The 15,685-nt window shown below is 56.9% G+C and overlaps 1 protein-coding gene across 2 annotated transcripts in view; it reads left to right on the top strand.

Moving 5' to 3' along the window:
- The window catches only part of COL4A2 (collagen type IV alpha 2 chain), a 168,453-nt gene that overhangs the window by 134,160 nt on the left and 18,608 nt on the right, over positions 1-15,685 (top strand). For both annotated transcript variants that reach the window (XM_032402618.1, XM_032402617.1), the window contains exons 21-29: positions 2,330-2,422; positions 3,454-3,617; positions 6,355-6,427; positions 6,520-6,626; positions 8,192-8,393; positions 8,739-8,798; positions 10,255-10,311; positions 12,168-12,275; positions 13,118-13,339. In XM_032402618.1, the coding sequence (XP_032258509.1) occupies positions 2,330-2,422; positions 3,454-3,617; positions 6,355-6,427; positions 6,520-6,626; positions 8,192-8,393; positions 8,739-8,798; positions 10,255-10,311; positions 12,168-12,275; positions 13,118-13,339 (1,086 nt within the window). The remainder of the gene's footprint in view (positions 1-2,329; positions 2,423-3,453; positions 3,618-6,354; positions 6,428-6,519; positions 6,627-8,191; positions 8,394-8,738; positions 8,799-10,254; positions 10,312-12,167; positions 12,276-13,117; positions 13,340-15,685) is intronic.

Raw genomic sequence — 15,685 nt, 5'->3', positions numbered from 1 at the left:
GCCTTCCACGACGCCCCTCTGTCCTTCCCCTCTCAGCTCGCTGGCCATTCTCCTGGAGGTGGCTTTGTTGGCCCTCCCTTGGGTCTGCACCCTCCACCTGGCTGGAGTCCGCGGCTTCCATGAATTTAAGCTCCAGCTCTCCCCAGCTCTCCCCGTGTCTCCGGCCCAGGTCTGCACTGAGCCCCAGACTCGCTCAGACTGTCGGCCCGTCCCGTGGCCACCCTGCTTGGCTCACAGTCGTCTCTATCCTTGTGCGTCCAACTGAACTCTGGGTCTCCTGCCACCCAGGTCCCCGACCTGACCTGCCCTGTGCTGGGCCTCACCCCTCCCCACAGCCCCGGGAGCTCGGGCCACAGCCCTGGGTGTCTGTCGCGCTGACACCTCGCTCCCCCGCACCCTGGACCCTCTGCCTCTTGCCTCTGCTCGCTGCTCTTCACTCAACCACCGTGAAGCCACCACGGTGTGTGGAGTGGGTCTGCTGGGTGACCAGCCTCTCCTCTTTCTCTCTCTGCTCAAGTCTCTGCACAGGGGACACGTAGATCTTTAACCTGTACATTTGTGTGACTTCCCTCCTCAAGACCCTTTAGGGCGCCTGGGTGCCTCAGCTGGTTAAATGTCCGACTCTTGATTGCAGCTCGGGTCATGATCTCAGGGTTGGGAGTTCAAGCCCCACGTGGAGCCCCGCGTGGAGCCTACTTAAAATAAAACCTCTTTGATGGCTCCCTGTTGCCCTTGGGATAAAATCCACGCCCCTGGCATGGCCCCTCCACCTCCCCTCCAATTCCTGGCTTCCCCCCTGCTTCAGGGGCTCGCGGACACACCCCTGCTGGTGCCCACACTCAGCCGCTCTCTCTTCCTCTTCAGGTCCGAGGCTTTGGTCCTAGAAAGGGCTTTCCTGTCCCCCTACTTGAAATGGGCTTTCTCTGTTACTCTCTGAAAGCCCCCGTGCGCACAGCCCTGGCCATCCTTGGACATTCTGTGTTGGTCTGTTTACCAATGTGTGTCTGCACGTCCCACATCCAAACCATGAGCACCGCGAGGGTCTGCAGTCCTCCCTCCGGGTTGCGCGGCTCCTGGCGCATGGCTGGACGCACCAGTGCGTGAATGACAGACACCGTCTTAAATGTGTGGTGAAACCGAACACACGGGACAGGAGTCGCTGCCGCCTTGCCATAAATGTAGTTACTTAGGAGCGCTCTGACCTCCAGGTCTGGTGTCGCTTTTCCAAGCAGAGAGCAGATGCCCTTAAAATCGGCGTGTCCTCTCCTCCCGGCTTCCTTGGTGGCCTCTTTCTCTCTGCCTGCCAGGTACCAGGAGGTGGGTATGGCAGCAGGTACTTCAGTGCGTTGGGGGTTTCTGGACCTGGGGCTCTGAGCACCGCAGGGTTTGGCAGCGAGGACAGGCTCTGGGGGACATTCCCCTCCTTACCCATCAGTGCCGGTTCCCGGGAGCGTGATGCCTCGTCCCCACCACGAGGTGGCGCTGCCGTCGAGAAGACGCGGAGAGAGTTGTAGGCCTGAGAGCCTGTTTCTTAGGCTTCCCCGTATCCCTGCTCAGAATTACGGGAGCCTGGAGACGAGGCAGGACTTCTGAGGGGCCCTGATCCTAGCCACTGGGGGTGAGGGTCGGGAAAGGGGAGGTGGGGTGCTGGAGTCGGATGGTCCCAAGTCGTCTGCCTTAACCTCACAGACCCGCGTGTGCACCTGCCCGAGGGCAGAGCAACAGGGAACCGAGGTCATTTTCATATCTTGGTTTGTTTTGGTTTTTTGTCTTTTGGGGAACCCGAAGTTGTGTTGGTCTTAAAGTATGAGTCTTTAGGACGTAAATAAAATATGTGGTTGATTACACAGAAATATCATGAAGATGTCAATTGCTCCTTCAATCTATAAATGCCCATAGATTTTTTCTGGACATGAAAATCGCTTTTTTTAATTGTTATAAAAGAATGTGTTTAGTATTCAGAGTTTCAAACTATATGGAAGACCAGAAATAAGAAAGTACAGTTAGTAAAAATAAAACTCTAAGAAACTAAAAAAAAATAAATTTTCTTTAAAATAGAATAAAATACATGGCTGAAATGTGAAAACCTTTCTTTGGACTCCGTGTTTCTTAAAAGCAAAGGTTTTTATCTCTAGCCTTCAACAGGAAAACTAAACTCATAAGCTCTTGCTTCTCCCTCCATCCCTGGGGGGCTGCGGCCACAAAGGGGTGTCCCGGAATGGAGCTGCATCCGCTGTTGGGAGACCTGGGCGGTGACCCTTCCAACCCTGGGTTTGGGGAGACGGGGGTCTCCGTGCGGCACTCACATCCCTGTGGGTTTTCTCCTTAGGTTTCCTTTTCGGCCTTAAAGGAACAGAAGGGAGTGTGGGCTACCCTGGGCCTTCTGGCTTCCCTGGGGCTCGCGGACACAAAGGATGGAAAGGTAAGGAACGTCATCGGGAATGCTGGAGGCAGGGCAGGAAGCCACTCCATTGTCCCGTGGTGTTACCCCAGGGCTGAGGTGCGTGGCGCCCACCACGCTGTCTGAGCACCCAGCCCTGTGCTGGCCCTCCTTTCTCCCGTCTCTGTCTCCCCCTTCATCACTGAACCTTTGGGGGGTGCAGAGCCCAGGAGGGACAGAAAAGAGGAGCAGTGACTTCTTGGGCTGAAGCAGATGATTCTTCTAAGCACTCAGCTCAAAGGCAGCATCTCGAGCCCCGCAGAGTTCCAGAGAGCGGTCGTCACAGCTCATGTCTCCCTGAGTTAGGGATTAGTCACCGGCGGGGATAGGACCGAGCAGGGTCCCCAGCATCTCGCCCCCAGTTGGTGGGCGAGGTGCGGTCGAACGAGCCGGAATAGGGAGTTTCTAGTAAAGAAATACGCTGCACCCAGGGGACGCTGCCTTTCTGGGGAAGGGCCAGCCCCGGTGGCCCCAAGCAGTGCACCCTGACCTTTGTGGCACATGTGGGGTGTGTGGGTGCCCCGCGACGGACGGGGCCAACCACAGGATTCAGACACCGCTGTATACCCCTCGTCCCCGTGAGCCACCTCCTGTCACCTTCCATGCCACCAGCAGTGGTCTCCCGGGGCCCTGCCACAGCAAGACAAAGAAGGGAGGTCGAGTATTTCCTGCCTCCCACCCAGGGTCTTGGCCTCTGGGCCATGGCTCCCCCTTTTCCCCAGCCCCCGGAACCCTGTCTCCCCCCAGCCCCTGACCTGGGAGGCCCCCGTTTCTCAGCTCCACACACACCTCGGTAAACGGCATGTTGTTTAGCATCTTGGGGAAACGTGGCAGGATTCCGCATCCCGGGGAGTAACTCCTGCTCCTCATCTCGGAAACAGTCCCCACGGAGCACGGAGCAGACGAGGTCCCGGAGTGCCTCCTCGTCAGGCCAGCCCCCACCGCCCTGGACTTCTGTCCCCTGCACAGCCAGGAAGTGTCTAACGAGTCTTTCCCTCTGCCTCACGCTGCAGGTGACGCTGGGGACTGTAAGTGCGCAGAGAGTGATCAGTTCATCGGGGGGCTCCCGGGGCTGCCAGGCCCCAAGGGCTTTCCCGGCGTCAGTGGAGAGCCAGGGAAGAAAGGGAGCCAAGGAGACCCCGGCCAGCACGGCATCCCTGGGTTCCCCGGGTTCAAGGTGAGGCACCAGTTCTATCGAAACTCATAGGACGTCCTTGACTGCTTTGGTTTATTAGATGAACGTAGATTTAGACCAGCAACACTCACAGGCCCGGTGCTCCAGAAGGAAGTTGAGAACGGCACAGCCACTGTGGAAAATGGTTTGAGGTTTCCCCAGAAAGTCGGGTAGAGCTGCCATATGCCCCGCAAGGCCCACCCCCCACCCCGCTGGGAACCTCAGAGAATCCAAAACACGTGTCCACATAGAAACTTGTGCACAGATGTTCAAACTTACGGCTGATAAAAGCCGAAAAGTAGAAACAACTTAAACGTCTATCAGTTGATGAACAGATAAGCAAAAGGCAGCGTCCCCACACAGGGGACTATCCTTCAGCCCTCGAGAGGACAGGAGCTTGGGCACCTGTTACAGTGTGGACGAGCCTCAGAAACATGCTGAGTGGGAGAAGACTGTCCCAAAAAGAACAGATGTCATATGATGCCATTCACAGGAAGTATCCAGGACGGGCAGATCTAGAGCTAGAAGGCAGATCGGGGTCTCCAGGGGTGGCCGGGGGTGGGGCGGGGGGGATGGGCAGTGAGTGTGTCATGGCTGTGAGGTCTTCTCGGGGCGGGGATGAAATTGTTCTGCAATTAAAGATTAGTGATGGTTATACAATCTTGTGAAAATACCAAAAAAACCCAAATTGTATGCTTCAAAATGGTGAATTTTATGGTGTATGAATTAGATCTCAAAAAAAAAAAAACACCAACAACAATAAAACACCTAGCATCTTGAATGTAAAACATCTTACTGAACATTCACCTTTTGAAATTTAGTACAGAAACGATTAAGCGTTTTATGAAGTCACCCTTCACGGGATAAGAAGTGAGACCTCCAAGTAAACCATGAATTTCTAGGAATGCATGAAACTTCCCTGCCCGTGGATTCCCCATGTGTGGATTCCCCATCAACTAAGCCGACTTTAGTTCACGTCTATGAAAAGAGCATCTGTAGCTCTTTCTCTGGCAAGAGGTTTTAACCAATGATTTCAAAGCCAATTTTAGATAAAGGCAAAGAAAATATGCTTTGTTATCTATTTGTTTATTTTACTTAAAAAGAGAGCTGCAAGAGATTTAGAAAGTGAAAAGTCTATCATTGTGCTTAGCAATAGAGGAAAAATTGCTCAGGACACCGGGCCAAGGACAGAGCGATCTGGCTCCGTGACCTGGTGCTGGGGAGGAGCAGCCCCACGGAGCTGCTGACACGGAAGGTGGTCGCTCCTAACTGCTTCGTGGCACGGGAGCTTTGCAGGCGAAATGAGATCCAAAGCACCCTCCGCTCCATGCCTGCGAGGTTTTATCCAACTAAAAATAGTAGGCACTATGTTTTATCCTGGTTTAAAAATGATGCCGTCTCCAAGTCCTGGCTGTCTTAGCTCGTAGATGCAGATGCGTGAGAGTGAGAGTTGCAAACTTACGAGGGGCAAAACTGGTGGAATCTTCGGTTGTTTATAAGATGGTCAAATATTTCCTAGAAGCCAAATGGACCCCATTTTGTGCAGCTGGGATGTCTAAAATCTTCCCCCCAGCTGTATGACGCACATGCCCACGGCGTTTTTGTTCAAAGACCTGTGGCATTTTGTTTGTTGTCTTGCGTTTAAGTCCATGTTTGTGGGTCCGGCAACCTGCAGCAGCAGGAATGCCTGGGATGGGGTTTTGTTTGTGTGTTTTGTTTTTTAATGTTTGTACCGGTAGAGTCTGGGAGAGCGTGTTTGAAGTCGGGAGTCAGTCAGTAAATGAGCTCATCCGTCCATGTGTTTGCCCAGCATACGAACCGAGCACCGTCTGCGTGCAGCACACTCCTGGACACGGAAAGAATGCTGCCCTTTTCTGCAGAGAACTAAATCAATAAGTCAAGTATCTGTGGAATTTCTCAGGACATTCCATTTCATTAGACCAACACTAAAAGCTCCCACATTCTTGCAAATAACAACCAAGATTTGCCCAAAACCAGCACATGACACATTCTAACATCCTGACCGCTGACCTGCTCATTTCTGCCCACTGAAAGGCCTATGCTAGATTTCACAACCTACAATGTGAGTGTCCCTGTACTCAGCTTGTCTCTAAAGGATGATTTTTTTTTTTCCAGCCTTAATTTCAGCCTGGAAGACAAGCTGTCCACAAAGGACACTGTTGCTCTCAACATTGAAGGAGCACAAATTTCCATCCTTTGTACTTGGAGGCTTAGCACCTGCTCAGATTCTAAATGACGTAGTTAAGAGTTAGCAACCTTGTGTTTGTTTTGCTTCTCAAACTCTCAAAAGTTCATGAGCGTGTGAATCCCTGGGAGTTGGTTGAAATACAGATTCTAGTTGAGTGCCGGGTAGGGCCTGAGGTTCTGCGTTTCTGACAAGCCCCCGGGAGAGGCCGATGCTGCGGGTCCGCAGACCACGCCGGGAGCGGCGAGCTTCTGGTTTTCACTATACAGCCACGTAGGGCTACTTCCATTATGTTTTAATGATGATCTGAAATTTAAAAGTCAGTCCCACTGGCCACCTTCAAGTCCTCAGTGGCCGTCTGTGGTTGGTGGCTACCAAAGTGGACGGCCAGGGACGGAGCGTCTCTCGCAAGGCAGAAAGTTGTTTGGGGCAGTGCCGGGCTTGATGGCGGGTGGGGGCTCCCAGGCTGTACGCAGTGAAACTCCTCACCTTAACAGAATGAAGGAGGAAGGCGTTGTGTGTTTGTTCCCACAGGGCACCCCTGGCCACGTTGGACCTCCCGGGCCCAAAGGGGTGAAGGGGGATTCCAGAGCGGTCACCACCAAAGGTCAGTGTTCAGGGCCTGGTAGTTCCTGGACCCACAGTCCTCCAGCAGCTGCTCCTGCCTGAGTGGCCCTCACACCGCAAATCCTTTCCCAGGTGAGAGGGGACAGCCAGGGGTCCCAGGTGTGCCAGGGCTGAAAGGTGACGACGGTGTCCCAGGCCGCGACGGGCTGGATGGATTCCCAGGCCTCCCGGGAGCTCCGGTGAGTCGAGCAAGGGGGGCGCTGCACCGCCCTGGTCCTGATGGGTCTGGGCCTGCGCCCCTCGGACGCCCGCGGCGCTGACGCTGTGCTGAATGCCACGCAGCCCGGACTGTTGCCACGAGCAGCAGTCCTGCCCTGAGGAAACAGGGAGGTGGGTTGGAAGCCAAGTCCAGAGGGCACAGGGGATGGTGAGAGTAAGCAGAGATGCGTCCCGGTGGAGCACAGACGGGAGTCTGGAACGAGGCCCCGGGCGGAACCCACTGCAGGCTCTCCGCCAGGTCCGGGGGCCTCGGGTGTCCCTTGGCTTGTAGACGGCTGTCCTCCGCCTGTGTCTTCACATCGTCGTCCCTGCGTGCGCACTGTCTCTGTGCGCAAATCTCCCCGTCTGTGGGACACCAGCCTCCCCTTACCCTGACGGCCCCCACGGACCCCATTTCCAAAGCAGCCACGTTCTCGGGCCGGGGTCGGGACTCCAGCATCCCGGGGGGACGCGGTTCCACCCACAGCATGTCCTTGTCAGGGCCTCACACCGCGGTTCCCCGCGCCAGCTCGTTGGCCTCATGCCCAGGCCAGGCCCGCTCACTCCACCCGGCTCGTTCCCACCACAGCACTGTTCGGGCTTCAGAGCACTTCTCTTGGGCTCTTGGAAAACACCTGGATTGTTAGTAGCCTGGTGTTGTTTTTCTAGTTACAACCCTGAGAACCATTTTCAGAAAGAGTGGGTGCAGCACAACCACCCCGGCCCGCGGCTGCGCGCCCGCGCCCGCGCCCAGCATGTGCCGGCCTCCCCCGAGGCTCGTGCGCACCGACGGCGGGTCCGCCTGCGGTCCTAGGGTCTCCGTGGGGCCGGGAGCCGTGGGAGGGTCAGAGAGGTGGGACGCTCAGGAGCACCGATGGGCTGCCACCTGCCCCTGGCGCGTCCCAGCCTCACGCGCGGCTCTCGGGCGGACGGGCTGGGACTTGGCCGCCTTGTGGCACCGGCCCATTCAGATCCGCTCAGCACGGAGCCGGCCGCGTGTCTGCCCCCGCTGACCTCAGTCCCCTAACCCCGCGCCCACAGCCCCCTTTTATCGCTCCACCGCCCCTCTCCTTCTGTACCTACTAGGCACTTACACCCCCAGGGGGCCCCGCTTCTTCGATCCGGTCTTGTCTCCTTGCTCCAGTGAGCTGCTCTTTCTGGTCCAAATCAAAGACTGTCTTCCCTCTCAAGATGGATCGCCCCTGTGAATGGGGGATACGTCCCAATACCCCATCTAGCAGTAGGAACGGTGTTCCTCCGGCATTAATCCGAGCCTGTGCTGAACTGCTCCCATCAGAAGCTTCTGTGAACGAAGGTCCCAGCTGGGGGACGCCAGCGGCTTGGGGAGAGGACAGTAAACACTCAGACTGATATAGAACCTGCCTTGATTTCGTGCTTGGTGAGACCGTGACAGCAGGTGCTGCTAATGTCCGCTATCCTGCTCCGCGTCCGCCACACCAGCTCGGGGGAACGGGAAGGAGAAGCGGGATATGGCTGCCTTTGAGGTTTACGTGGATTTTAAGAGATAAACTGAATTTTCACACAGGGTGATGGCATCAAAGGCCCCCCAGGGGACTCAGGTTACCCAGGAGTACCTGGCACTAAGGGCGCTCCAGGAGAAAGGGGCTCCCCGGGACTGGGCCTGCCCGGCCCCAAAGGCGAGCGTGGTTTCCCCGGAGATGCCGGATTACCTGGACCACCAGGCTTTCCCGGTCCCCCCGGCCCCCCAGGCACTCCCGGACAAATAGGTATGGAGGAAGCCTCTCTTCATCTTTCAGTCACGGGACACTGGCCCCAACACCCACTGTCCTTCTTTGGCAATGTGTAAATTCCCCCAGGGGTCCCGTGAGGATGCGTGTTGCACCATCAGTTCTTGGCATGTTCAAATGACCCTGACCGCGGGGCTTTCCAGGCCCATCAGACTCTGGTCACACTTGGATCCTCTCCCTCGGGTGCTGGGGTCATGGGGGCTCTGCACAGAAGCTCAGAAATGGGGCTTGGATTCCCCGCCAGCCCGGCCTCCCTGCAGCACGCACCCGTGGGGAGGTCCCTAAGTCTCAGCCGCCTCACTCCTGCGTTTGTCTTGTTCCCAGACTGTGACACAGGTGTGAAAAGGCCCATCGGAGGTGACGGACAGGAAGCCGTGCAGCCAGGTACTGTAGTGAAGACGAGGACGCTTTAGGACCCTTCAGAGCTTTTGGGTTATGAAGTGTGTGACTCACCAGCAATTGCTGTGACCTCCGCGGAGAGCCTGCAGGTGCAGTAAGAAATGCAGATGGTGCAAGGCTTGGAGGGGCACGCCCTCGCGTCCTCTTGTCACCAAAGGCAAGGCAAGCGTAATGCAGCGTAGGGTTACCTGGTTTTCCCACCAATATGAAGCATCAAGCTACAGTATTGGTAAGAACTCAGCAGATAAGTGTGGTCACACTGAAATCTATGCATGTATTCATCCGTGTGTGTGTGTGCGTGTGTGTGGACTGTGCGAGGAGGGGTCTGATACCTGTCAGAAGAGAATGGGGCCGAGCGATGGATAATGCTAGAAAGAACCGGGGCTGATGGAAGGGGACATGTGGTGACCCCGAGCCGAGGCCCAGAGGTGGCGAGGTGGACAGGAGAGACTCCATCGGAGGCTGAGCCGCCCGGCATTGAAGGTGCACTGAGGAACCCCAGTGGGAAGCCAGGATGAGTGCAGGGTATGAAGGAAACTTCGCCAGCCTCGGTCAGGATTTTGAAGAGGTTTGTGCGGAGTATAGGTTCTCCTAGAACGTGAGCATGCAGCAGGTTGCGAGTGGCCACTGAAAGTTTGGGTGTGACTCTCAGGATCGAGGTCAGGTTGCAGAAGTGACGTCAGGGTCCGTGGGTCCCTGCACGAGGTCGGGGCGGACGTGTGGGCACAGATCAGGCACTCAGGGTGAGGGTGCAGGGCGGGCACTGCGGTGCCTTCAGAGAGGGGCTGGGAGGGCCCTGAATGTGAGACTCTGCAGGCCAGAGCCCGTGACCCCGGAGACCTCTGCTTCCTTTATCCTGACGACCTGGGCTGGCCGGTGTGCAGCCCGGGACCCCTAGCGCCGCACAGGAGGCCAGACAACACAACACCCCCCACCCCGTGATGCCACCCCAACCGGAAGTGGCCACAGCCCGGTTTCATTTCTCACGGCTCACAGCCGCTCAGCGCCGTGGCTAATTCTGGAAGGATTCAGAGTCACAAAGGAGAAGTCAAAGAGTCCCTTTAGCAATCGCTGGCCGCCTCCATCAAGTGGGGAATGTCAGAGGAAGACAGGCAGTCCCAGTGGCAGACTGGGATGGACCCAGAGTAGCTCAGCGGTGCCAGACAACGGCCCTCAGTGCGGGTGACCGCATCGCCAGCCCGGTGCCCGGCCCGTTTCACTGCACTGATCTCTCTGGCCCTTATCCTAAAATTCTGATTCGTTACACAAAGAAACTAGACCTTTATTTACACTGGAATCAAGATTAATTAAATGATTAAATGACTCTGATCATAAAACAGTGGCCGCTTTTCATGGCAGCCGCTTCCGCCCTTGGCAACTCGTGAAGCGGGGAGAGTCAGCTTGAGAGACGCCCCAGCTCCTCTCTTTTCCTCTCCTCCAGATTGTGTTGGAGGGCCCAAGGGATCGCCAGGCCTGCCGGGACCCCCAGGCCCCACAGGTAAGTGGGAGGCGTCTCCCCCCTCCTCTGTGTCTTCGCTGTCCCTGTCCCTCTTGGCTCCTCTTCTTGCTGCCCCGCCCTCCTCCCCCCCAGACGTCGCAGACCGTGGTCACTCATGTAGGGTCGCCCAACCACAGCATCCCCGTAAATCGAGTAAGGTTCCAGGTGGCAGAGCCCAGTGCCTGGAACCATCCACGTGCCCAGTCGCGGCATGGCTTTTCAGATAAGAGCTGGGGTCTGGGCAGCCTCACCCCTGGGGGACCCCCAGATGCCTGTGTCTGTCAGCCCAGGACAGACGAGTCCTCGGACCCCGGGAGCTCCTCCTCTGGCTGCCGCAGGGCAAGGGAAAGCGCCCCGATCACTCCGATCACTGACTCGGTGCTGAGAGCATGGGGCACGCGGCTCTTCCGCTAATTAGCGGGGGGGCCTCGGGCACCTCTCATCCCTTGTGGGTCTTAGTCTTCTTGGCTCTACAAGAGGAATAATACAGGTGTTCTGGACTCCTCCCGCTTTGCAAATGACAACCTTAACACTGCACATGATACACTGTGGGGGAGGTCCTATATAAACTGTGAAGTGCCGAGCTAGTGAGAGACAACCCCAAGACTGGAAAAGTCCGTGGCTTTATGGTACGCATCCCCGAGCTCAAGGGCTTCTCCCAGGCTCACAGTGCGCAGGGTCTGGGGCCAGCAGGGCGAAAGGCACAAGTGTTATTTGCACTGAAACGTCCCCGGGCTGCCTTCTGAGGACCCAGCATGCATCTCCCTCATTGCATTATCTGCACGGCACTGTGACCTTCTCCTGCTCTAGCTCTGGACGTCTGTCCGTCCACAGACGCCGACCCAGCCACCAACGGCGGGTCCCGGGGTAGCAGCCTGCGGAAGGACGGTTTTCAGCAGCAGCTGGGTGGAAGCAGGGCCCAAAATACACATGAGCTGCATGTGAGGAGGGTTTTGATCATGTTTTGACAACATGAAGCTTCACGAGCTCATAGATTCCACATCTCTGGTGCAGACTGATACTCCAGCCTGAACGTGACTGGGGGCTTGCAGAAAATGCAGAAAATGGTGTGTGGTGTTTCCCGCACACACAGATCCCCCAGCAGGGCCCTGGCCCGTGACCCCAAGGCCACAGGAGAGCTCAGAGGCAGCATGTCGGGGTTCTGTGTCCTGTCTTCATTTTGGGTGCACCCGCCCATAGGCCTGACTATGATCACCTTTCAGGGACTGACTGATGAGTTGAGCTCACCAAATGCATCTTCACTTCAAACAACTTGAGAAATGCGTCTTTTGCTTTATTCTGTCTGTCGAACCTTATCCCCGTGTAGGACGTCCTCTACGCAAAGCCCTTTTATTCTGTTCCTCAGATGAAGGGAATCTCTGAGCCTCAGACCAGACAGACACAGAGACACGCGTAAAAAATATCTCGAGTTTGCTTCCCATGAAAAGGGTCAGATCAAAAACATCCAAAAGTACAGGATTCGTTCATTTAGCTGGTCTGAGGTTTCCTCTGCTGTTCCATCTAAAGCATCCATTCCAAGTACGACAAGTCAGCGTTTCTCAGATCTGGGAGGACTGGCTCTGGGTAAAGGATTCGGCCAAGTCTGGAGGGAAGGCTTCTACCAGTGCCCTCCGGGGAGGGCATAGACGGACACAGCTGCGGGGTCAGTGGGGTTTGCCGTGGGCATGGCCAGCCATCAGAAGCGCCCTTTCAGGTGACATCCCCCCGCCTCGTTGTTTCCCAGGCTCACAAGGACCGTGTGATCAGCTGCTGAACCTGACCATCTCCCATACATTTGCTGCTGGGGTTTGCTCATGGGGCTCTGACGGGTGTCGTGGTTTCTTTGGGTTGTTTAGGTGCCAAGGGCCTCCAAGGGATACCAGGACTCTCGGGAGCTGACGGAGCACCAGGGCTCAGGGGTCTCCCCGGAGACCCAGGTCGTGAAGGATTCCCAGGACCCCCAGGTAAGGCAGGATCGGACCCCCACGCAGCCCCGTAGGTTTGGGAGGTGACTGCATGTGACATGGGTGCCCCAGCTGTCTTGTCTTTGGACACTCAGAAACTGTCAACACGTGCTTGATGACCACTTTGTTCCTTGGTTGGGAAATTTAAAATTCTCCACCTTCCCATCACTCATGTCACGCTGGAGTTTTGCATAAGATCCCTCCAGCTCCTACAGGAAAAGAGACAGGTGTGCAGAACGATTTTCTCTGGTTGATGATGAACATTCTGAAGGCAACCCAATGCTGTCCTCTTCTGAGTCTGTCACCAAAGGCACGAGGCCCTCAGGTCGTCAACTCCAATCTCTCACTCACCAGACAGCACACGAGGGTGTCTATGCTCCACTGAGCTGCTCGCTCTCGAGCTTGCACTCGTCTGAGCAAGCGCTCATCTACATTTGACACGGCGAAGAATTACAGAAGCCGTCAGTGACTAAAAGAGCATACGCCTTTTTCCTGCAATTGGAGGGAATTCTGTCCTCACTTGCACACATAACGTGGAAGGTCCAGGGGAGGTATTCTTTGGGGAATCTTAGTACAACAAGGAAGCCCATGAATTATGAAGATTCAGGTCCAAGAAGCAGATGTTTCTAAAGGTCTTCTGCACTTGAGCTACATCGCGGGGCTGGGGGCCAGACGGTGGAGCGGGGCGGAAGGCTGTGGGTCCCAAGGTGGGAGACTGGGCGAGGGCTTGAGCTGAGGCCCCCGACTGCCAACCTTGCCATTTGCAGCCTCTTTCTGATACCTGTCTTGGCCCATCACGATGCTAACCTGCAGTTATGGGGACGACCCATGTTTCCTTTCAGGGTTCGTGGGGCCCCGAGGATCCAAAGGTGCAGCAGGCCTTCCTGGCGCGGATGGACTCCCGGGTCCCACTGGTCTGCCAGGCCCCATCGGGCCCCCAGGGGACAGGGGCCTTCCCGGAGAAGTTCTGGGAGCCCAGCCCGGGCCCCGGGGTGATGCTGGACTGCCCGGACAGCCCGGGCTGAAAGGCCCTCCAGGAGAGAGAGGCCCACCTGGATTCAGGGGTAAGTCCTCATGGAGGGAGGGGAGCGGGGAGCCCAGTCCCACGGCACCGTGGCGCCCAAAGGTGGGTCCGAAATCCCTCCCAGGATTTGATGAAAACCACAGGCTGTATGGAGTGCGTGTTGCTTTTTCTCCCCCACACTCAGTACCAGTATCCCTTTAGAAGGTCTTAGGACACTGATCATCCTGGGTTTACGTTCCATAGCCAGGACGGGGTGGCCTTCTGAGCTTTCACACATACAGACTAATGATGCTTGTCATCTGTTCTCAAGCTGGGGGGGAGCTTTCTGCAGAATGTGTGGTGCTGGTGTGAAGGGAAGAGGCCGTGCTGAGGAATAGGGCGAGGCAGAAGACAGAATGACGTGGGGCCCAGCTTAAGTGGCTGGTGTGAAAACTGACGAGTGGGACATTTTAACGTCCGCAGCATCATCGGCGTAATGTAAGGAAGTAGTCTGGTGTGTGACCAGGGCATCCGATGGCTCTGTGAATCCAGTTTATGCAGAACTGGCATCTGAACCCCAAGCACCCTTGCTCCGTGGGAGACTGGAAGTCACTGAAGAGCAAGCATTTACGTTCGGTGCGCCATGCACCGGAGACCGCCAGACCGTTGGTGTTGCCCGTCGGATACGGAGATGCAGGAAGAGATTCGTGACTTCATGAATCAACTCCTCATCTGTCAACGGCCCGGCTGTCAGTGCTGGCTCCCAAGCCCGGGCAGAAGTGGTGCAGGAAGTGGGTGGCCCGTCCCCCCAGTGTCATTGGGCCTCAGAACACTCAGGCGGATGAAGCCTGGTTCTCGACAGGCAGGTGAACTCACCAGGCTCAGGAGCGCCACTGGGTTCTCGGATGAGCCTGTCTGTTTCCAGGAGGTCTGAGGCTGGGGCTGGGGGAGGGGGGATGGGGCAGGGGGTCCCATGTCGATCACATCCCCACTGTCGACTGAAGAGGAGGACCCCCAGCCTGGGTGCCGGGCTTCACCGAGAGATCCACTGGGGGGAGGCTGAAGAATTGAAGGAGGAGCCTGAGAGGGCCAGAGTGCACACACACGGGCTCACACTCACGCACGGTCCACACACTCGTGCACGTGCACCCGCACACTCATGTATACACGTCCACAGGCTTATTCACACATGCACATGCCTGCTCGTACACACGGAGACCCACATGTGTGCCCACACGCTCTCACACGATCACGTCCACACATCCACACTCGCCCTCTTACACATCAAGCAGGTACACGGGCCGTGGGTAAAGTCACGCAGCGGCGGGGACCCTCTGCCGGGACGTCTGGGTCTGTCCTTGCCGACGTGGCACCCCCAGTCGGTCATGGAGCTACGGGCATCGCTCCTCGGAGGCCGGCCGGCTGGCAGGACGGCGCGGGGCGCGGCGGCCTCCCTGGAGGCTGTTTAAAGGAGTGGCGGCGCCGTGCCCCCAACAATCTCCGTGCTCTCGGCTGCACAGACCACCCAGGCTCTTCACAGGGGGCCCTTCTGATGGATGTTCTTAAACGTAACTATTTCCCGCAGACATCAAGGTGTTGGAGCAGAAACGGCCACGGCTTGACGTTCGGGCCCGTGGAGGCTCCCCGGCAACCATGTCCCCACGGCGACCTGCTTACTTACTGTTTAGTAGAAGTTCTGACTTGGGAGCATCGACGCTTCGAGAACCTGTTTGCGCGTGGGCCCCACCGGCCGGGGCAGTGAGGCAGCGGGCAGGCAGCTCGCTCGGCCACGTGGGCCTGGTGCAGGGACGCCCAGGGCAGCCTGTGTGGGCAGAGAGCCTCCACAGAGAGCAGGGGCCCAGGTCCACGAGCTGCAGTTACTTTGCTGAAGGAAGCAGATTTTTTGTTGGTGTTCCTTTTTTAGCGGATGTTCTAGAAATGGAAATGGGCTTAAAATATTGAGTTCTGATGTCACAATAGACAGCTGAGGAGCAAGCCACCCAGGCCTGACTTTTCTAGGGCAGCCACTGAAGTAGCCGTGGTCGGGGCAGACCCCTTCGCTTGCGGCCGGTCCTGCCCACGTCCCACTCCTGTGAAGGAGGCGCCCCAGAAACCGTGCTCGGACGCACCAACCCAACAGCCTCCGCTCCCATCTCCGCTCCCGTGAACGCTCTCAGCTCAGCAGCCAGGAGGGCTCTTGGTGGTGAAGCTATCTGCCCATCCTCATGGACGGGCATGGTCTGCGGCAGGAGCCTGACCCCCCCAGTCAGACTTGACCGCTTCCCGCACGGCCTGCTGTCCAAGACCGTCGGCACCACGAGCTCTGTCCTCTGTCTGGAGCTGTTCACCCCAGAGGAGAAGCTGAGCCGTAGACGTGCCTTCATTTCCCGTACGTAGTAAGACTGGA

This window comes from Phoca vitulina, unplaced genomic scaffold (assembly GCF_004348235.1).
Source record: "Phoca vitulina isolate PV1807 unplaced genomic scaffold, GSC_HSeal_1.0 scaffold5, whole genome shotgun sequence".
Classification (NCBI taxonomy): Eukaryota; Metazoa; Chordata; class Mammalia; order Carnivora; family Phocidae; genus Phoca; species Phoca vitulina.
Note: the sequence above shows the minus strand (reverse complement) of the source record. Positions and strands in the feature narration are given on the sequence as shown.